Consider the following 23341-nt stretch of genomic DNA (forward strand, 5'->3'; position numbering starts at 1 on the left):
TTTTTGATTGTATAGAAATTTACTATATGAAAATGTTGGAGGCAAATCTAGTACCAGACAAATCAGGGTCATCATTGAAATATTGCCTGCATATTTCTTGTTTGAACTCTGGATCCTAAACAACTTCCCTTAGATTCAATTCATCTACCTTGGTAACAATTACTAAACAACCCTTTCATACATCAAGCAACCCTCAAGCTATAGAACCAAAACTTGGCTCATGCGACAAGCTCTGATCATTTTCTCTATTTGCAGTCAAACGAGATTTGGTTCCTGAATGAATAAGCGTCAAATTATAGGCTTCGAAATCCATTTTGGAAATATTTATGTTTCATCCTCGCAGCAATATCTATAAGGATGGGAGTGCAAGGACTGACCAGTAATGCCATAGCATAGGTTGAAATTTCAATTGGTATATTGGATATCGCAAATCAAGGTTTATGTTCCGTCCAATCATTGTTGTTCGCAGTTTTTCCAGACCCTTTTCCACTTATCTTCCCAAAATATCTCTTAGTTGAGACTCCTTTGAAATTGCTGCTACCCTCACTAAATCTCTTAGATTGTCTTTGGGAGGGACAACCACTAGTTGTGCTATGCTACTACGACAGAAAGGGCAAGCTAGAGGAGGAGAATATGTTGTGGTAGGATTAGGTTTATTGTGACAACACAGTGTTAGAGTGTAGAGGGCACACATTTGATGCCCACAATCCTAAACTTCAATGGTACACAATTGATCAAAGCAAATGCAACAAACCTCATATTCACTAGCATTAGAAATATTATCTTCAATGTCATCTTCTTGATCAGTGGAAGAAGACACTGAAGAGGCAGCTCCAAACAGAATGCTTTTCTCCCTGGCTCGATTGGCCTCCATAAGGGCCTTTTCTAACAAGAGCTTAGCCTCTAGATTGAGTTGATTATGAATTTCCATGGTGTAGGCCAAACCAATGGTTCTGCAGAACTGGGAGTCAGTAAGGATGCACAGGTAGAGTTTTTGTACTTAAGGGCTATCACATATGGATGCATTCAGACACATCGATGAATGCAGTCAACACCCCAAGCCAACAATTCTTACACAGAATCCAAACAGCCTCCTCGAGAAACAAGGTGTAGAGGCGTTATCCCTGGTCATCCATGAGCTCTAGTGGTTGGGAAAACTAAAGTCCCATTTCTCAACAAAAACTAAACAACCCCTCCATGTTTCATTCGGGCCACAAGGTGTAATGAAGTGGCTCCAACCCCATCTCTTGCATTTACAAACTAAGCAAATCCCCAAGAGTCTGCAACAGGAGTAGACTGGGTAGCTGAGAGAATGGCTTCCAAGCAATTAGTGTGCCCATAGTTTGCAACATAGTTCAAGCAAGTTCTCTGATGCAACGAGTCAAACAATAGTACATTTGCACCAAATTGCGGAAGCCTCTCAATATAGGAAACCTTCCCATACATGGCGACCATCATGAGAGGAGTCTATTTTTTGTGACTCAAGTCATCAAGATGCAAATTTCGGTCCAATAGATATGACACGACATCAATCTGGCCATTTACAACAACAATATGCAATGGAGACATCTTTTCATAGACCGTGGTCTCTTAGATCAAATGCGGCTCTAGCTCAAGAGCAGCCTCCACCCTTTGCAAATCCCCTTGCTGGATGGCAAAGAAGAAGGCATGTTCATTGGAGACACTACAGCTCAGAGCCCGACCCATTTATTACCAAATCTTGCCCATTGAATCCCCAATTCTTTGAGCACCTTATCAACACCTCTCAGGCATTTGAATCCTGAAAAATCTAACTCGGGACTCTTGAAACCAACCGTGTAATCAATCAATCAGTATTCCATCTCTGTTGCATCAGCAAAAGACAAATCCACTGAAAGAACAAATACCCAGCTACAACAAGTTTCTAAACATGCATAAAAAATGATACTATCTATCTGCCAAGTTCCATGTACAAATAGTTTGACATCCACTTACGACTAGAAAGAAATCCAAAGTAGTATGGATTATTTTAAGTTCAAAGGTCTCATGAGCTACTATACTACAAATTCCATTATTCTTTTGTCAAACTGCAAACCTCTATAAACAATGTAACCAGTGAAAATACTAACTAGTTAAAAACAGAAAATCCAAAATTAGCGTGCACATGATGCAGAATACCAGCTCCTATGTAGAACGAATTTAGGTAAATTTTCACCAAGAAATCGTGCCACAAAATTAATTACTGTGGAGAATTCAATGAGGATCAAAGAATTAAAGGGAGCTTTGGCTCTATTTCATTTCCCAGGTCCTAACGCAACTTCAGAACTAAATTGGAAAACGAGAGTAAAAATAGCTTTAGATGCAACACAGGGTAGTTTTTTCATGTCCTCTTTTCTGTGATGTACTTTATAAAAATTAAACACCGGTAGATGTCTACTCTATGCTTCAAAAGGAAAACAACATATTTTTCATGCAATTTCTTATGTAGATTTCTACTTTTATCTCTTAAAGGGAATTAATGCATAACAATATCTCCATTTTTATTCAAAGGATTGGAATACATGCATGTAGATTCGACCCCAAAGATTATTCACAAGGATGTGAAAATAACGAACACTCTTCTAGATTACAATTTAAATGACTTTGGTCTTTCAAAGGTATGGATTGATGAGGAGGATGGGGAGCCTTGTCATGTTACCACTATAGTGAAAGGAACTATAGGATACCTTGATCCAGAGTATATCACACACATAACTTGTACCCTCTTTACAATAATAGTGATGGTGAAGGAATTGTATTTGTTGTAGAATCTGACTTTTCATTTTTCTTGCCATTCTTAGCTCAGATTTTATTTCGGTTTTGTTTAACAGGTATTTTAGCACTCAAAGGTTGACTGAGAAGAGTGATGTGTATAGCTTTGGAGTAGTTTTGTTAGAGATCATGTGCGGTATTACTTCCATCTGAGAAACATCATTGTGGGTCATACAGATAAAATAAGGGTATTCATATGATGTCAGAGTTGGATCTGTCTCTGCAAAGGACAAAAGTGGGAGTTGGATCTTCATCCTGGCAACAATATCTATAAGTATGGGAGTGCAAGGACTGGCTACTAATGCCATATCATAGGTTGAAATTTCAACTAGTATATTTGGCATCACAAATCAAGGTTTCTATTCCATCCAATCATTATTGTTTGCAATTTTTCTAGACCCTTTTCCACTTATCTTCCCAAAAGATCCCTTGGTTGAGATTCTTTTGAAACTACTACTCCCCTCACTAAAACTCTTAGATTGTCTTGGCTTGTTGGTCTTTGAAGAAGCAGTGTCAGTGAAACTCTCTTTGGGAGGGAAAAGCACTAGTTGTTGTATTCTACTGTGATAGAAAGGGAAAGATGGAGGAGGAGAATATGTTCTGGTAGGATTAGGTTTATTGTGACAACACAGTGATAGAGTGCAGAGGGCAGAAATTTGATGCCCATAGTCCTGAAATCAATGATACATAATTGATCAAAGCAAATGCAACAAACCTCATATTCACTAGCCTGTATATTGGCACAAACAAATACATCTAATCATTTGCAATGATAGTCACTTGATATTTGAAGAAAACAGATAACCGATACAACTTCTTAGTCTGATATGTGTCTTAATTCTACCAAGTTCCAACCAATCAATAGACATTTGAGATTAGAAGAAAGAACGCACATCATAAATATTATCTTCAATGTTATCTTCTTGATTAGTGGAAGAAGACACTGAAGAGGCAGCTCCAAACATAATGTTTTTCTCCCTTGCTCAATTGGCCTCCATAAGGGCCTTTTCCAACAAGAGCTTAGCCTCTAGATTGAGTTGACTTATGAATTTCCATGGTGTAGGCCAAGCTAATGGTTCTGCAAAACTGGGATTCAGTAAGGTTGCACAGGAAGAGTGTTTGTACTTAAGGGCTACCACATATGGATGTGTCTGTCAAGTAAAACAAATTAATCAGTAGTCTATGAAAATATCTTGGTAAATTCTCTCTTTTTATCTCCTATTATAGTAGTCCTATATGTAACAAACTAAACATATAATAAAGTTTGAGTAAACTGGAGGAATGAAGTTATGCCATCAAAGAGAGTTAAGGGAGTTCTCACCCAAATGCATCTCACTGAATGCAGTCAGCACCCCAAGCCAACAATTCTCGCACATAATCCAAGCAACCTCCTTGAGTAGCAAGGTGTAGAGGGAGGCTTCCTCGTCGTCTATAAGGGAAGAAACATGCAAACAAGGATGGGATTGATTAAATCTTGAGGCAGATGACACCTTTCCTATTCAGTCACAAACAACAAAATACAAACTTGACAAAATTTTCTTTCAAGTTCTGATAGAGCACATGATGTTCAAGAAAGAAAGATCCATTAGGCACAAATTTTGAAGAAAAAAACATTTTTCACGAAAGAGTCACACATGTTATTAAAATGAAGAGTAATATTTCAGATGTGACAACTATGGTTTTGATGATACAAAGAAACTAATTACAAAATTAGGTGTCTCTATCTCTTACCCATGGCTCTATCTCTTACCCATGAGCTCCAGTGGTTGCGCAAACTAAAGCCCCATTTCTCAACAGCAACTGAACAACCCCTGCATGTTTCATTTGGGCTGCAAGGTGTAATGAAGTGGCTCCAACCCCATCTCTCGCATTTACAAACCAGGAAAATCCCCAAGAGTCTGCAACGGGAGTAGACTAGGCAGCTGAGAGAATGGATTCCAAGCAATTAGTGTGCCCATAGTTTGCAGCATAGTGCAAGCAAGTTCTCTGATGCAATGAGTCAAACAATAGTATATTTGCACCAGCTTGCAGAAGCCTCTCAATGCAGGAAACCTTCCCATACATGGCAGCCATCATGAGAGGAGTCTGTTTGTTGCGACTCAGGGCATCAAGATGCAACAATTCTCGCACAGAATCCAAGCAACCTCCTCGAGCAGCAAGGTGTAGAGGCATGCTCCCTGGTCATCTGTAAGGGAAAAAACATACAAACAAGGGTGGGTTTGTTTAAATCTTGAGGCAGTGTGAACCTTTCCTATTCAGTCACAAACAACAAAAATACAAAGTTGACAGAATTTCCTTTCAAGAGAGAAGCCTCCACCCTTTGCAAATCCCCTTGCTGGATGATAGAGAAGAATGCATGTTCATTGGAGACACTGCAGCTCAGAGCCTAACCCGTTTATTACCAAATCTTTCCTGTTGAATCCCCAATGCCCTGAGCCCCTTATCAACACCTCTCAGGCATTTGAATCCTGAGAAATCTAAATCGAGAGTCTCGAATAACTTACAAGATAACCTTGAGAAATTTTCGCGTTGCTTGTAGAATCTCGGTCTGTGGAATACCATAGTGAAGGCGTAGAATCTCGGTCTGTGGAATACCATGGTGGAGTTGTCGAATGAGACATTTCTTGCACACCAAACCCTCTCAGGCCACGATAATAAAAAGAAATGGATTAAGTTTCAATTGTTATTGTTTCAGTTATAATGAGATTTTTTTATTAATGGTGGCAAACATTTTAATCATCTAACTATAGATCAAACGGATCATAGTACGACACGTAAGACAAGAGGGGAGTTGATTTCATAGAGGAACACCTTATGGTATAATTATATATATTCCATTAATCGACGAAATTTTATAGGGAAAATTTCCCATCAACATAATTACAACTAAATAAATGACCATAATTATCACTTCTCTTATCATTTCCTAGGTGTTCATAATAAATGATGTTACAAAGAATAAATTTTAATTACTATGAAATTTCCACACTACTCTAATATTAGTTATAAATTTCATACAAATGAAAACTTTTCAAAATTAAAACATATATATTCATGCTACATTGAATTTAAGTGAGATCGAATATTGTATGGAAGAAATATCTATCCACATATGCGATGGTCTCACTAAACACTTATTTGATTTAAGGCTAGTTTCAATATTGTATGAAAGAAATATCTGTCAACATATGGAATGCTATCACTAAAACAATGATTTGGATAGCTTTTAACCCCCATAAATGACTCCTATCCTCACCTCATCCACATGAATTTTAAATCTATAATTTGACACAAAGTAAAAATCCACACAAACCAACCATTTTTTTCATTTTTTTTTCACAAATTTAGGCGTTTATATTAATTGAAATGAAATTTCCATGATCAAAATTTCCACGGGTCTCTTCGCATCAATTTATGCATCCTTAGAAAATGCAACATAATAGAGAAAACAAATCTTCAATACCTTAGACAAAACATCATAACTATACCTTAATTTTGTATCAATGTTCCTTTGAAAATTTTGATCTGCATTTCTCATCAGGGTTAAGGCACGATGGCACTCCTCTTTAGTCTCTCTAGAAGCCATCGTTGCACCAACTGCATTTACAACCAACGACAAGACTTTACATTCCAAGGAAATTTGTTTGGCAATAGCTTCTACATTTGTCTCGAGAGCAACAAGGCCATTTATAAAAGATTTTCTCTTGAACAACTCCCATGCTTCCTCATTGGACAGGGGCTGCATCTCCCAAGAGCACTTCTTTGCCCCCATTTGTGCAATCACCTTTTTCATGCGAGTGGAAATTGGGACTTTTCTGCCCAAATGATTTCCAAAGCTGAAGCCTACTTCATCAAAATCAATGTGCTCCCACACATCGTCGTAATGAGAAGATATTTTTTTATTTTGAAGAAATGTACACACTTCCATCCTTACTATCAAATTTTTCATCCACTTTCATATCGAGTGCTTTAGCAATGGAATTATAAAATCATTCATCCTCAAAGTTCTGAGAAAAAGTAACCCAGATGATGACATCGAGGATACGACTCACCTTATTGATATTGTTATGGATGAGTTTGAGCAGGGAATTTTTTCCAATCCCATCCATACCCCACACACCAACTACGGGATGAGGAGACTGGGTAAGCCATTCTTATAGTTGCCTCTCCGTAGATTTGATATATGACCCAACTAAGTTGGAGACTGGCAAAGGTTGAGGATGGACTAGCACTACCTCTGCAACCAACATAAATTGCTCGATATGGGCAAGAAATTGAAATTCTTTGTGAATTCCTTCAAATAGGTTATTGAATTTTGTCTTCTATTCTCTAGATTATGTAGAGAGATTTGGATAGCAAAGATTCCAGCAACCGAAACGTCGACTTCGTCATTCCTCGACACAAACGCTGAGTTCTTTGGCCTTTTTTACGACATCTAACCTTTTCATTATGCATTTTTTTACAGAATTTGGCAACACTCTCTGTTGATTCGGGAATCGAGTGCACACATGGCTCAAATTGAGGTTCATACTCTACAAATTTTCCTTTAGATCTTAAACTTTTTCTTCCTAATGATAAATATCCTTAATCTGTTGCATGAATACTTCCATAATGGAACCTGCAATTTTCTCACCGACAACGTGGCAATCTCGGTAGCAATCTCAGCGGCCATATTACGGATATGAAAAACAAGGAAGTGGACATAGGAAATGGGGCTGTAGCGTCGGAGTGAGGAAAAAGGAAGAGCGGTAGAATGGGTAAAGCGATGGGACACATGTAATGAGATGAATACTTCCATCTTTTTCCAGATTCTACATAGAGGTGTAGGCATACACGTGGGGTTTAATAGGGAGAAATACCATACCATGTGGATTTATATTGGAGATATTTATTGAGGAAAAAATGACATAATATATTTGGTGATATAGAGGAGGTAGAGGGTTTTTATATTGGAAAGTATCAAAACTGGGTCACAGTTAATGAAAAAATATAAAGAGGTATAAAAAATGTTAATGAAAAATGGGTACCTACACTATTTGGTGAAAGTAGGGGTTTTTAAATAGGGAAAGTGTATTGGGTTCATATTAGTAGGGGGTTAAATAATGTGAATTTTAGAGGTATTTTTCAATATGTAGTCAAATTAGGGGTATTGTTTAACATGTCATGAACACACGTGATATGTCAGAGGTTCATTGATTGAAGTCCTTATGGGCATACATAAATATATCCATATCATCTTTTTGAAAGGGGCCCTGGATTCTGGGTTGGTGTCATTGAATTTTATGAGGGTAAGCGCGATTAACCCATTGGCCAATGGGTCTGCCTCTATGTGTTGAGCGTCTGAGTTGTCCTTGAAAATTCAAATATCTCGGAAACCACAATGGTGCAGCATGGAGGAAGGTACACAGTTGAAGGCAAGGCCAAATGTCTTTCTCACACCATGGGAAAAGTGTTATCACAAGACGAAAAAGGGTTAACGAAAGTTGGTCTGACCATTTTCAAAAAGTCAAAAAGAAATGTCTATTCGCATGATTATTTAAATTTTAATTTGAAGTTTTACAATAAATATCTGAAAGAGTATTATTATTAAAAAATTAATAATAAACTATTTATAATATTAAAAAATACAACCATTTTTTAAAATTATTATTATAAAAAATATTACAGTAATATAGTTATATTAATATTAAATATATAATTTTCCTAACCTATTTGTAAATATAAACGCTGACATAATTTTTTTATGTTATAGATAAGTTTGGTTGTAGAGTTGTTTTTCAAACTAATATTAATGTTATTAGTGAGCCTTCAATTGGTTCACTTTGTATTAATTATATTTTGAGTATAAATACTTATTTAGCTGATATAATATTTTTTTTTATAAAATTATAATTTTTTTATGTTATAAATAAGTTTGGTTGTAGAGTTGTTTTTCAAACTAATATTAATGTTATTAGTGAGCCTTCGATTTGTTCACTTTGTATTAATTATGTTTTGAGTATAAATACTTATTTATTGTTAATGTAAAATATCAAGGTATTTTAATTTTTATAATTTATTAATTTTTATTTTAATTTTATATCATTTAAAGTTTTATTGCATAATTGAATTGGAAAACAAAAAAATTAAAAAACTAAAAAATGTTAAAATAAAAATAAAAAGCCAATTGAGATAGAAAAAGCTAAAAGAAAAACTAATGAACAATAAAAAAGCGTTAAGAATTGTTTCAATTATTTTTTCATGAAATTCCCAATCCTATGAACATACTTTAACAATATCATATATATTAATATATATAATATAAATATAATACTATTATATACACTTCTTACAAATATATCTAATATAAATATAATAGTATTATATATATTTTTTTGGATAATAGAATTGGAAATTATATAACAATGTTAAAAATTTTAAATCGGTCTCTCACAACATCGTGGAAAATCTTAGGTCAATCTCTCACAGGGGAGACTTGACCATCACCAAAAATAAACTCTTGAAGGAGAGGTAAATGGTAACTAAGTAGAAGAATGTTCTAAATTTTTACAACAAAGAGTGTTGGGCCTAACTAGCCAAAAGAAAGCATTAGGAGAAAATTACCAATATGACAATATCATGATATACTATGAGGCAAATGGATTTGATTTAGTAGTAGCAGCCTAACTATGAAAATATCATCCCCTGGTGGGATTAAGATTCTAAGATGCTCCTTTAGGCACTCCATTCATTGATCTAGGCCTTTCAAGTGCTAATACAGGTGCTTGAGATAGTGAAGAATATTCATCTAATGCTCATGCAAACTAAAATAACTTTACCCAACTATTTCATATTCTAGTAAAGTTTGATTGTCTGCAAGTATTGATTATAATTTCCCCGAGTGTGGCCAGTATTAGGAACCCAATCTTCCAACTCAACAATGGATTTCGTGTCTAAGAGGCAAGGTCTTCAAGTGGAACCCTCTCCCTTAGCAAAGATCAATTCTTCCTAGATGGGGCATCGGGTGAGGTCTCAATATCAGGTGGTTTCTTCCTCCAAATGATGATGCATTTGTGTCCTGCCCTTATGGACCCTCTCTTGATAGTAAGTTTCCCCTCTACACACCCGAGCTCACTAACAAGGCATACAAGAGGGAGTTGAGAGGCTGAAACATTATACTCTATGGAGGGGGGAAATAGGTTGAATAGGCTTCAAGGAGCTTCCACATCACAAGAGCATGAAGGGAAGGGTCACAAAAAAAGGAAAAATCACTGTAAAAAAATTCCAACCTAGCAAAGGAAAAGGGTCAGAAGACCGAGGGAGGCCAACTTACAACAACAAAGAGTGTAATTCCCTACACTGGTTGACTAAATTTTATATTACATACATTATTCTTTGAGGACCTTAGGTTGAGGATCCACCTATTTTTCTTTTATTAGTGGATGTGATAATAATTGTGTTGTACAAATTTGATGCTATTTTTTATTATGAAGATGGATTTAATGAACCTCTTTGATGGCTATGTGTAATCATGTTGATGTATTCATTATGTTGTCTTGTTTACATATTTTGAGGACTAGCTTCTTACATATAGTTAGTGATTATGTCATAATCATAATTTAGCATATGTAATTATATCAATGATAATATTATGAGCATATATTACTAATGATTATTGAGTGTGGAAGGAGACCACCTAGATACATCTTCATATGTTTAAATAATGACCTTTGGTTTGATTGATTGCATACTATTAACACTAGAATTTAAAGTTCTAATTAATATTTTTCTATACTTACGAACATGATAGGTCAATTTCTTGATAGAAAGACTCACACATGGATTATGGAACTATAGCTTAAATATGGGACTTCATGAGAGGGGTGGGACAATGTCCCTGCTTCCACCCACTAACACTCTCGTTATGACTTGGATTGGAAGGTATTGGGATACCTCTCTCTTAAAGCTCACAATGTTGCGAGAGAGGACTCCAGATTGAATTGCTCATGAATATTTACTGGGGGACATGCATCGAGGAATATTCCTTGATCCCTAACACCATTAGCCTTGGTATAGAGGGTGTGACAAAAGATAACAGTGGTCTATGTCATTGCACCTAGTTTTCCCCTCGTAGTTATGGATGCTTGAAGGGTAAGCAACGTGGAACCCTTGGAAATTTCAAAGGAAGTTCTTAAAAGGCACAACCCACTTGGCACCTTTGGCATCAAGAAGAGAAAGTTGGAAGAAAATTAAGGGTTGATGATCATGTAATGATAAGCACTAATTCACATAATATAGTAAGCGTATTTTTGGAATAAAAATAGTTAAAACAAAAGCAAACCTAGGGGAAGGGGAGAATAGGTAAAATTATAAAAGATGAACCAAATAAGTAACCATGCCCTCCTCACTTTTCAAAGACATAAATATATAATGTATTTTTAAATTGCTCACACACACATACACACACATATAAGTTTTTCAAGTAACAATGAGGAAAGTAGAAATAGTGTTAAATTAGAAATGTTAATTCAATGATAGTCTTCTCTCATTAGGAAAAGAGAGTTGTGAGTGAAATTAAAGAGAGTTGTGGATGTGGATGGAAGATTAATACATGGTTATTGAAAGAGAGTTATGGATGTCACCTACAACTAACATTCATGTGGTTGGATGGAAGGTCTTGAAAGAAAACATGACTTGGAAGTGGTAGTTGTATGAAGAGAATCCAGATGTGGACTAGAAGATCACTTTCCAATAAAGAGAAGGATGACATTATTGATGTGGTTCGTGAAGGAAAGTGATGGATGGTTGATGCCCTACCATCTAAGATACCCTTTGAGGATGTGGTAGGGCATCCAAGATAAGAGTAGTCAAAGAGGAAATTTATTGAGGATGTGTTATTCCAAGATAAGAATTGTACTAAAAGGACATACCCTATGAACACCCGGGTGGGGTATGTGCCTTGAGAGATAATGATGATGGTGCTGGTCAGTCAGTGGTATTGTGCTTGGATCTTGTGGAGAGATATAGTTTTTAGTCAAGGCCTTTCTATGTGACAACGTTGGTTCATATGATGAGATGCTATGACATAAGCTAAGGAAGTAGCTTATGAGATGGCTTACCAATCAAAATCTTCTTATGAGAATTATTTAGATTGAGAATGACCAAGTACCATGTATGGATTATGAATACCTCCCTAGATAATAGGGAGTGTTGAAATATGTAACTACATTCGGTTTTCATAATGACATATGTAATCATGATTTTACTTATTTATTGTAAAGAGAAAAATAAGTTTATTATTTTTGTTCTTGAGGCATGGGTTTCATGCTCAAGGGAAATTTATTTTTAGCTCAAGCACCCATTGAGTGCTTCTAGATAAATTAAGTCATTGTCATGTATTGAAGACCCATTTGGGCATGTTACATATTGTAAAGGAAATTTTTAGTTGAGTCAAAGATCCTCTAAGACCTTGTTAATCATGCAAGCATCAAATCAACCTTCAAGGAGATGTTGGCCTACTAGAAGAGGACAAGTTGCCTAACTAGGGCTCTAGAAGAAGCCTATATATAAGTAACCTCAACCTCATTTGGAGAAGATACACAACTAATCAAGAAGTTTGATTAAGAAGGGACACCAGACGAAAAAGAAGCCGAGATAATTAGCAAAGAAGAGGAAAAGAAGATGCAGAGTTTTGAATTGGTTTTGGGCTCAAAATGTTCACACATGTAAAAGAAATAGGACATCATCTACTACAGTAGTAACATAAATTGCAGTCATCATCAAGGGCCAAGTTTTGGGTCAAGAAAGGTCTCCTTTGCAAGTTGAAGTAACAAGGAAGATAAGACAAGTCAAGCAAAGGAGAAAGGAGACAAATTTTTCCATCTTCTAGCCACATGTGTGAATTGGGGTTACTATAGAAAAGGGTGAAATCATAGTCTTGCTACAACAAACCAAAATTCTAAAGAAGGGCCAAAATTTGAGGTTGTGAAGTAAGTTTGACCAACGTTGACTTGAAGGAAGGGAAGCACATCAAGGAGTGGTTTTGAATTGGTCTTGGAAGGGTCACGGTCAAGGGTCATAGATATTGGAATTTGTTAATTGAAGTTCTATAACAAGAGAATAATTCTTGTGGGTTTTCCTCTCAAGTGGGGAGGCTTTTTCCCTGGCTAATCACCTACATATTGTGTCCTCTTGTCTCATTATTATTTATAAATTGGTAGTTGTTTGACAATAAAAACACTAAATATAATCAAGAGAAACGATGAAGCTAATCAAGTTAAATAAAAATACATCACAATAAATGATCAAAATAAGGGACATCACCTAATCTAGTTGCCCTAGATTTCTCAACAAAAACCACCCCAACTAATTCAACCTCATCTACTAGGTGAATTAGAAGATGAATCTGGAAGTCCATGAAACTTGTCTGCAACTCCTTCTCAAACATACAAAAAATATCTTCTATCTCTTGATGCCACCATGGAATTCTAGCCCTATTAATCTCTTTTAATGTGATCCAACATACAAATGGAAATAATTTAGATATGGAATGTCATAGGCCTTGGGGGAAGTCATGGTTCACAAATCCACACACGAGCAAAGGATAATGACACTGCAAAATAAAAACATACAAAAATTAATTATATTTTAACCCATGGAATAAAAATAATAATAAATAATTAAATCATGTTTTTGACATATGTACTCTTAGAAGGTTCAAATGGTCATGCAATTTCAACCCCAAAAATGGTCTTCCATAGTGAAGTAGCACCTTACCCATATAAAGAAGGCACCCTCACATCCATTATAACTTTCTTTCCCAAAGAAATACCATCTTTCTTTAAAATCCATGAGACATCACCTTCTTTGAATGACCAAGAGGGACTAGAATCTCCTCTAATTTCTTATCTTGGCCAATGTTTCTTTTTAGTTTTTGAAGAAATATGATCTCTTCTAATAGCTAATGTGCCATTTTATTTCGATGATATGTGCCTCCATAAAGAAGATGAAACAATTTTAAATATATGCATGGGATTTAGCAAGTGGGCAATCTTAAGATGCTCATAATATGGGAGCTCAAAAAAGAAAAAATTCCTTTTCATCCCAATGGGAAATTTCTCAACTTAGGTGTCGAATAATTCTATATCATCGAACATAAGATCCCCATTTGAATCGAACACTTTTTTAATATCCTTCTCCTTCTCTCCCTCATATGCTCTAAGCCATTCAACTGGTGCCATTACTGCAAGAATTTGGGTTCTCTTTGGTTTACTATTGAAAGCAGATGATACTCTTTTGTAAGGGTATTCTTCTGGGAGGAATACCCTGGAGTAGTCATACACTTGCTTGCGTAGGTGGTTGGACGACCTAGCCTTTAGATAAGGTCCACAAAATTTACATCCATGATACCCTTTTTTTAAAATACCTACAAAATTATTATATACGGGGCACATTAGTGATCATTAAGATCAGAAAAATGAAACAAATTAAATTAATATGCGAAACAATATTGTTACGTATATAAACATGTAATTTACCAGATAAAATTCATAATCCTGGATAATCATGTGTGGTGTAAGAACATATGCCATACAACGTAAAACTCCTCTCTATTTCTATGGGTCTTCGTACATCATATACAAGTATCCCTTCCCAATATAATTCCTTGAATTCATCTACCACTGGTTGCAAGTAGACATCCATATTATTCACTTGTCTTCTACCAAGGACTATCAGAGCCAACATAAGATGTTTATTCTTCACAGACAACCATGGGGGGATATTGTTATTGATCACTACTATAGGTCAAACATAATAGTTGGTGTTTTGGAGGGAATATGGGTTGAGGCCATCCATGGCTATGCTGATTCATAGACCTCATACTTCATCCTTGAATTTTTCGGTCCATGTATCCTTTATATGCTTCATGTTTATTGAATATGTTGGGTTTTGTTTAACTTCCTAATCACTTATTTGTGAGGCATGCCATCCTTGCAACATACCTAATTCTGTGCAACAAAAGAGCCTTTGAATCCTTGGGATTATAGGCATGTGCCTCAATATCTTATGAGGAGGACCACGTGATATACCCTTTTTTTTATGGTACCTTTCATGCACACATTTCATACATATTTATTTGTTTGCATAATATTCTCCTCTATATAGAATATAATAATTAAGACATGCATGATATGATATAGAATACCCTAGTACATGAAAAATTCCAATGGAAACATTGCAACCCCCTAATCCCGCAATCCTGAAAAACTAATAAATCTGCTAGATTTTGAGTGAGATCTAAAATTTTACTTTCTCCATATGAAATCTAATGAGGTCAGAACCACTCTCAAACATCTTGATTCATTTCATTGTAATGTTAAAAATTTAACTAAAAGGATTAAAATGAAAGATAAAGGAGAATGTCACTTTTACTTTAAGAATTTAACATTACCTTGAATTTAATGTCAATACTAGGGTGTCACTTTTACTTCAAGAATTTAACATTACCTTGAATTTAATGTCAATACTAGGGCCATAGGTTTGAATATTAGGCTACTATGGACCTAATATTACCATAGTTTTTTCTTTCTCCCTCCCACTCTCGATACTCCCACAATACTCCTGAACCTCTATTTCTCCAACCCACTTATTTTTTGCCTCTGCATGGCCAATGTATTGTATAAACAATACCTTATAATACACATATTGCTATACAACATATAAAAACCCTTTACGCCCCTATTATATGCTCAATATATTATTTCATTTTTTCCTCATTTTTTATGCCCCAATATGAATGCACATGATATGGTATTGCTTTGTTAATGAAGCCACTGTGGTGTGCCCCCCTCTCTCTCTTACCCTTCTCTCCCACTCTCTCTCTTCTCTATATTTCAAAATTTTTTAAATACTTTGACAATTAAAATATTATGTTTAAATAATTTATTTATTTATTTTTCTGTCGTACAACAATTTCTTATATATATAAAAGACATATTTAAAATGAAAGATGTGAAATGGTTGTTTTACATTCACCTAGAGGGAAAATGATAATTTTCCATGGAAATATTATCTAAAATTTTCTAAAATATTAATGTTTTGGCTACCTCCATCAAAGATACATAGAGTGCTTCATGTATTCCAATTGAAACTATTTAATTTTTATTTATTTAGGTAGCTATAGGTTATGATAACTTCAAGATTTTAACAATATTATATATTTTATTATTTTAAATTTATAAAAAAGTTAGGTTAAATAAAATTAACATATTGACTCAACTTGTGTGACTCTTTTTGTGTTAATGACTCTTTTGTTGATGCCTATGACGTATATTAACCACATTTATTAATGTGGTTGTGTTAGTATATATTATAATATAGCAAAAAATATATTATATTAAAGTTAATAATATTATATTAATCCAAAATTAATAAATTTAATATTAATATATATTTTTTATATTAATATCATATTTCAAAATTTAATAATAATAATAATAAGTTTCTAAATATTAAATTTAATAAGGTTTCTACATGAAATGATAACAAAAATTATAATAAAATTTGGAATTTTAAAATGTGGTAAAAAAATAATTTTTTTTATCTTTACTGATTTTAAAATCTAAATTATGGGATTCATAAAGCATTTTATAGAGGCTCGATCAAGCCCCTCTTAACCACATAAATGACTCAATTAAGGGTTTACGAAACCCACGATTGAGCTATTTGAATTTGAAATTTAAATTCTCGATTGAGCACTTTAAGCCCTCGATCGAGCTTATGAAGTCTTTAAATCCACAATTTCAGCACCCCTTCTGTAAAATTTTCTGCAACAACAATTTGTACCCCAATGGACTTAGGACACAATTTGTGCTTAGGTGGCAAAGTTTATCATGTTGGATTCATGAAGGAATCCCATATCCAATGGCATATGAGTTTGACATTTTCGAACTAATATGCTATTTTTCTTCTAATTTCTTTTAAACATGATGCTTGAATTTTTTTTGAACCATTTTAGAGAAGTTGAATAAAAAATCAATACCATAAAATATACACAATGAAACAAATTCAAAAAATGCCACTATCTTCTTTTATAAGTTTTTAAATTGCACATTTTATACTAAGCTATACTACGTGAACACACACATACCTCTTAAGATGTGTGAAAAATTGCAAGGACAAGCATCTCATTTAATGGAAAATTGACATATTATACGACACTAATTTTTTTGCAAAAAGTATCATTAGGACAAGAACATAACTCTTCCCAATTTTTCTTTTTACTTTGAATAAAAATTCAGAATACTTATATGAATTTTGAGGGCTTCAATTCCATAAAACAATAAATTTTGAAATTTCATTGCCACATTTGGCCCAAAAGTGTAACCCATATTCATGCATTCACCTACAAATACAAAGCGCACACAGCGAAGCGAGAATGCAGAAATAAACAAGATCTGTAACTGATACTTTAATCACAGAGAGGGAAGAGACTCCTCTACTGCGCAATCTAGCATCACGAATTTGTTTTTGAATATATTTGAATACGAATGCCAACAAGAGTATTGGTTCATAATAAATACCAGGTTTGCTTAGTCGCTCCCATATCTGACAATTTTCTGAACAATATCCTCGTGCCGAAACATGAACTCTAGCCCAACGGTCTACTTCTGTGACTCTGCGACTTCTTCGACCTTAACAAGGCTCATACAAGTTCGAGAATAGAATCGAAAACAATCTACAAAGGAGATATAGATTTACAGAAATTGAGGAACTTTATTTATGAACTTCAAAACTCAAGTATTACAAAGTTGCTTCTCAAGCAATACAAAGTTACTTCTCCAATAGAAAGGCTCTCTAAATTTCTCCAAACCTGAATGCCTCTCTTCCCTAGTCTTCATCTATTTATAGATCCTCCTAGTTCTGGGTTTGGTGATACCTCCATATCGGATATGAGAGAATCTTACTTTACATAAAAATCAAATCCCTACATCAGATATGAGAGAATCCTGCTTTCGGGTAACTCGAAGGACATTCACACAGTGATTCAATCATAAAATATTTTATATTTATTCTTATCCCTTTATTTAATTATATATGTCGGATTGATTACATTGTAAGAGATTCTTTTTCAGGGAACCTTACGAAAAACCTGTCTGCCACCAAAGTCGGACAGAAAGACATTACAAAATGACAAAATTTTCTAGTTGTTCACGAGAATAATGATGTTCTCTGAACCTAGTCAAGGAGTCATTATTAAAATACTGTGAGTAAATTTCTTCCTCACATTTCCAAATTGGTACTTCAGCATATTTTGGTACTTCGTCCTAAAAGGGTAGTGGGCCAAAAGGATTTAAATATGGATCTGTCATGGCATGAAATGACTCATATTCATGTGAAGATCCATTCATGTTTCCCTTGAATCTTCTGAAGAAAAGATTTCGTGTAATAAACCAATGAAAGGATCCATTGGCACGGAGTGCTGCAAGCATGTGATAATTGGTGATATTGCTGATATCCAAAATCCTTTTGTATAAAATTCCTGATTGATGTGCCCATGGTTCTGTAAATCTATGAAGTTGTATTAACTAGAGAGAATGGGTAAAAATATAGAGGACTGATACCATAAATGTTCTACCATTCTTTAAACCATTCAGGTGTGGGGTCTTGTTCTTCAATTTGTGTAACTTGCATCTCATGATGTCTAAAAGAAAACTGCACATTATAGAAAAATGAGTTAGTTTTATTTTCAAAACACATACCTGTATACCAGGCTTTCTCTTGGCGTTCATGATCTTTAGAGTTATGAAGGTTGGGTGGCAATAGGAAGCGATCAATGTAGATTTCACAGCAGATTATATTTTCATCTGCATCTTTGTGTAATGTGAAATCAAGATTTCTCAAATCTTGAAGAAAAATTAAAGCTTCAAAAGCTTCATCATTTCTTTGCATTTGATCATTCCATGAGAAATAATGTTGTCCAGTTCCATGCCGATTTTTGATTTCTTTCATTGGAAACCAATCTGCTTGATAATTGAGTAGAGGTTTCTAGAAATTCAAAGTGTGAGAACCATCAAGACATTCAATGTGAATCTCATTTTCTAATCTTCTTATGACGTTACATCTGAGATTATTTACATCATTTCTTTGTAAAAATTCCCGGTTGAGAAGATCTGTGAAGGAATTCTTAACTCCAGAAATGAACTCTACATCAAAACAATACTGGGCCAATGTCACTATCCATATAACCATTGCTGCATCTTCAAAGTCACATTTATGGATAGAAAACTTAAGGGCTTGGCAATCTGTTTTGACTGTAAAATGTTTATGGATCACAAAATCTTTGAATTTCGCAATGCCAAGGAAGACAACTCTAAGTTCTTCCTTTAGGCTGGACCAATTTTTTTGTGTAGTTGACCAAATTCCAGAGGCATACTGGCAAATTTCATATTCCATTTTCTTTTTACTAGGATCATGTTGGCAGAAAATTGCACCCCATCTGATATCACTAGCATTTGTAATGATGGTTTTAGGCCATTCTTCATTGATTGTGCTTAAAGGAGAAATATTCCTAATTTTTCCTTTAATTCTTCTGACTGCCTCTGTTAAATCCTTTGTCCACGGAATTGGATATTTTTGCAATATTTTATTCAATAAGACTCTGTCTTGGGCACAATGTTTGACAAATTTGGAGATGTACTTCAAACTACCCAAGAATCTTTGTAGTTGAGTTTTATCAGTGATTCTGTCTGGAAATTTATCTATGAAATCAAGACTATGTTGCATAATGTAATATGATCCATATTGAATCACATATCCCAAGAAATCTATCATAGTCTGAAATAACTTCATTTTTTAATCTGATAAAACTATACCTTTTTCTTTGACTCTCTTGTAGAATATATTAAGATGCTTTATATGAGAGGGAATATCTGCAGAATGAATTAGAACATCATCAATATATTTCTTCAAGAAATCATCCATACCTTCAAAAGTTTCATCCATAATCCTCTAGAAGGCGGCTGGAGCATTTACTAGTCCAAAGGGCATAATATCCCATTCAAAATGTCCTTCTAGTACTGAAAAAGCTGTTTTCCACTTATCTTCTTCTTTTATCCCTACTTGCCAGAAACCAAACTTTAAATCAAACTTGGAAAAGATTTTTGACTGTGATATCTGAGACAAAAGCACTGAGGGCTTTGGCAAGGGATAAGCATCATATTCAAGAATATTATTTAGAGGGTTGTAGTTTACTACCAATCTTGGTTTTCCTCTGATAATATCTGAGTGTTTGTTGACATAAAATCCAAAACAAGCAATAGGGCTATGAGATTTTGTAATCAAACCTTTTTGCAGTAAGGATTTTATTTCTTCTTACAATACCTGAGTTGTTTAGAATTCATCAGTATTGCTTTTAATCTTCTGAGTTTTCCACGAAATTCCTTTTTCAAAGGCAATTCTACTTCATGTTTATGAATATGCCAAAAGGCATTTGGATCTTCAAAACAACAAGATTTTAGTTTCTGAGAGATCTCACTTATTTCTTTTTCAAATTTGCCTTTCAAAAGATTTTCATCAATCTTGAGCATTTCTTTCTTCTTCTCCATCTTTGCCAAGGTATTCTGTAACCTGTCAATTCTGCTCAATCTATTAGGAGAATTGGAATGAATAAAAGGATAGAAATAATCTATACCTTTGAAGAGAATAAAATATCCCCATTTCTATGATTTTTCATCATAAGTGCTTCCATGTCTTCTGAAATTGCTCAAGAAAGGAGTTCCTAAGTACATAGCACAATCAAGCCCTGTGACTAATGGAGCATGAACTTGAATTCCTTCAGATTGAGAAACAAATACATCTATTATAGCTTCTTCCATTGTTTTGATTTCTCCACTTGTAGTAACAACTCCTAGACACTTTGTCTTTTGTCTTTGAGGATAGGGAATTACAGTGCCGCTTACTATGTTAAATATTGAACCTGTATCAATTAGAAACTTCCACCATTCTATGGAAGAACCAATTCTAATTTTCATTTTTACACAGTACATTACATCTGCGTTCATTGCATTCATTCCTAATCCAGATCTAGGATCTTCAAATTCTTCATCTGGAATTTCAAAGTCTTCAGATTTGAAAATCCCTTTCATTGGATCATGATATGGATCAAGATTTCTTTCTAGTTCTTTCTGTTCTGTCTGTGAAGATTCTCCTTTTGTGGGTTATGCATGTAAAGAATGTATATTGTGCCCATGATGTGCTTCAATACATAGCCTTCTATTCTCTCTGACTTCTTTTCTGAGATCTTTGATAGCTTGACTAATTGCAGGAAGTGTTTGAGGAAAATCATCTTCAATCGTTTGTTGTCTGAATTGTCTTGTTAGACCATCAACTGAAAATAAGGCTACAAAAGGAATATAGCTATGTTGATGATTTATCTGTGTCTTTTGCTATTCTTGATATTGTTGTGACTTGGACTGTTGAAGATGGGTCATCAACAATCCTTTATACATTTTTTTGAGTTTTGGATCATTAGCATTAACCATTTGTGTAAAATAATTTCTAGAAATCTCATCATGATCTAAGCTTTCATTTGATAGTGGTCTGAACATCCTGACTGCATTACATTTGCAAATGTCAGGATCACTGCATTCATAGAGTTCTTGAAAACATTCATTATAGTGTGGATCTTTGCAATATTCAACTTCAGAATCTTCTTCTTCATAAACAACATGTATCTGGTCATTTAGATCATAATAATTTTCTGAATCTGTTAATTCTTCACAGCTAGAAGGGAGATCAATAATATTTACCTTGACAAATTTATTCTTATAGCTAAATTGTTTCTTCTTACCAAATTGTTGTTTGTCTTTTTTCACTTTTGGACAATTTGGAGCAATATGTCTTTTTTCAATGCAATGGAAGCAAAATATTTTCTTCTGTTTTGGCCTTTGATGAAACTGGTGTGTCTTTTTGTATTCTCTGGGAGGCCTTCTATGAATGATTTTTTTGTTTTCTGCAGAACTAAAAGTTTGCTTAGAGTAATCTTTCTTTTTAGAGCGATGACGATCATATCCCCCTAAACTTTTAGAGCCACGTAAGTGCCATTTTTTACATAGTTGTTGATAACCATGTGGCTTAGTGGAGCTGGTGGCATCTCGAGCAAATTTCATCTGAGAGTAGAGTTCAACAATGACAACTTTAATAGCTTGTCTAATAACACCAAATTTATAGGCACCAATATTTCCAGGAAGCTTATTCAAAATGGAAATAGTTACCCAATTTGGTAAAGAAGCAATGAAGATTTCTTTCCATTTGAGATCTAGAATCATGTCAGAAGAAAGAGTATCCAATCGATGGAGATATTCCATAAAATATTCATCAAAATGCTGCATATTAGTAAGCTTCATGGATGTAAGTGTGACTACATCAAGTTCATTATTGATCTGAGGATAACCACAAAAATTGACAAGAATGCCATGCATTAGGTAACCAATCATGTTATTCACAGGTAATGAAGTTTTTGGATCCATATATGTAGTATTCTCTGGGTTCATTACCACAATTGTTTCCCAAGAAGGAATGAGGACATGATCATAATGAATTTATGATTTAAGCCAAAAATCAAGGAGTCCTTTGAATTCACTGATGATTTTCCTGGTTGCATTTATTGGAGAAATGTCATTTGCTAAATATTTGTGGTGGTAGACCAACATGGAACTCAATGTAGATAGTATTTTTGCTTCAGAACAATTGTAATATTCCATGAATATGTGGAAGAAGCAGACCAATCTTTATGATATTCTGATTTCATGACATCCCTTTTATCAGGAGTAGGTGACCAAGAAGAATTCCGAGAACTTCTATCAGTAACTTTATGTACAGTTGTATCTTTGGGTTCTTCTTCATCAAAAAATGAAATCAGATCAGGAATGTCTTTTGCTATTTGAAAAGTTTCTTTATCAGGAGGAGAAAAATTATTCACAAGAAACTCTAAATCTTCTAGAGTAGGAGGAGCAAAGGGCGGTGCTTCAAATTTGTTGAGTACTGTATCAGAACTGGAAGGCTTATCAGGATCATCTCCTGATTTCAACCACTTAGAAACTATCATTTTATGTCCAGGGCTTGAAGAGTTTAGACTGGAAAACATGCCAGGATTAGCCATAGGAGCATAAACAAAGGTAGTTTCTGGTTTAGGAAAAATGATATCACTAGGATTCTTCATTTTTGATTGAAGAGGAGTAGGAACAACATGGAAAGGCAATTGATCTTGAGGATCTGAGAAATAAGTAGTAGCTTTAAAAGTAGGATCAGGAGTGTTTTTATTTTTCAGAATTTCAACAGAAGTAGAGACAAACCCAAACTTGTTTCTTTACTACTTCAAGTGACATTTTTTAGCTTGTCATCATAACTTGATTCTCATCTACTACTGAATGTACTTTTCCAATCCATTTGGAATTATCATTAATCCCTTTTTCTAAAACATCAATAGTTTTATCAATATGCAAATCATTTGATCCAAGAGTTTTTATTCCATCTAGTAATTGATCTTTGGTAAAATCTACCTTTTGAAGAA

At 34.4% G+C, this 23341-nt stretch overlaps 1 protein-coding gene and 2 pseudogenes across 1 annotated transcript; all 3 read right to left on the bottom strand.

Moving 5' to 3' along the window:
* Nucleotides 1-431: 431 nt before the first annotated feature.
* On the bottom strand, nucleotides 432-1707 carry LOC149172404 (putative E3 ubiquitin-protein ligase XBAT31 pseudogene; annotated as a pseudogene).
* Nucleotides 1708-3149: 1442 nt separating this feature from the next.
* LOC149172405 (putative E3 ubiquitin-protein ligase XBAT31) lies at nucleotides 3150-4962 on the bottom strand (annotated as a pseudogene).
* A 1240-nt stretch (nucleotides 4963-6202) lies between these two features.
* Nucleotides 6203-6718, bottom strand: LOC149172406 (putative disease resistance protein At1g61300). The gene has a single exon (XM_089426313.1). The coding sequence runs from the start codon at nucleotides 6716-6718 to the stop codon at nucleotides 6203-6205; it is 516 nt and encodes a 171-aa protein (XP_089282439.1).
* Nucleotides 6719-23341: the final 16623 nt, after the last annotated feature.

This window comes from Pinus tabuliformis, chromosome 4_2 (genome assembly GCF_031772625.1).
Source record: "Pinus tabuliformis cultivar Carrire ecotype Pingquan chromosome 4_2, CPIR1, whole genome shotgun sequence".
In the NCBI taxonomy this organism is placed as follows: domain Eukaryota; kingdom Viridiplantae; phylum Streptophyta; class Pinopsida; order Pinales; family Pinaceae; genus Pinus; species Pinus tabuliformis.

Excerpts from the sequence above, each read along its gene's own strand:
- LOC149172406 (XM_089426313.1), bottom strand. The coding sequence starts at position 6,718 with ATGGAAGTGTGTACATTTCTTCAAAATAAAAAAATATCTTCTCATTAC.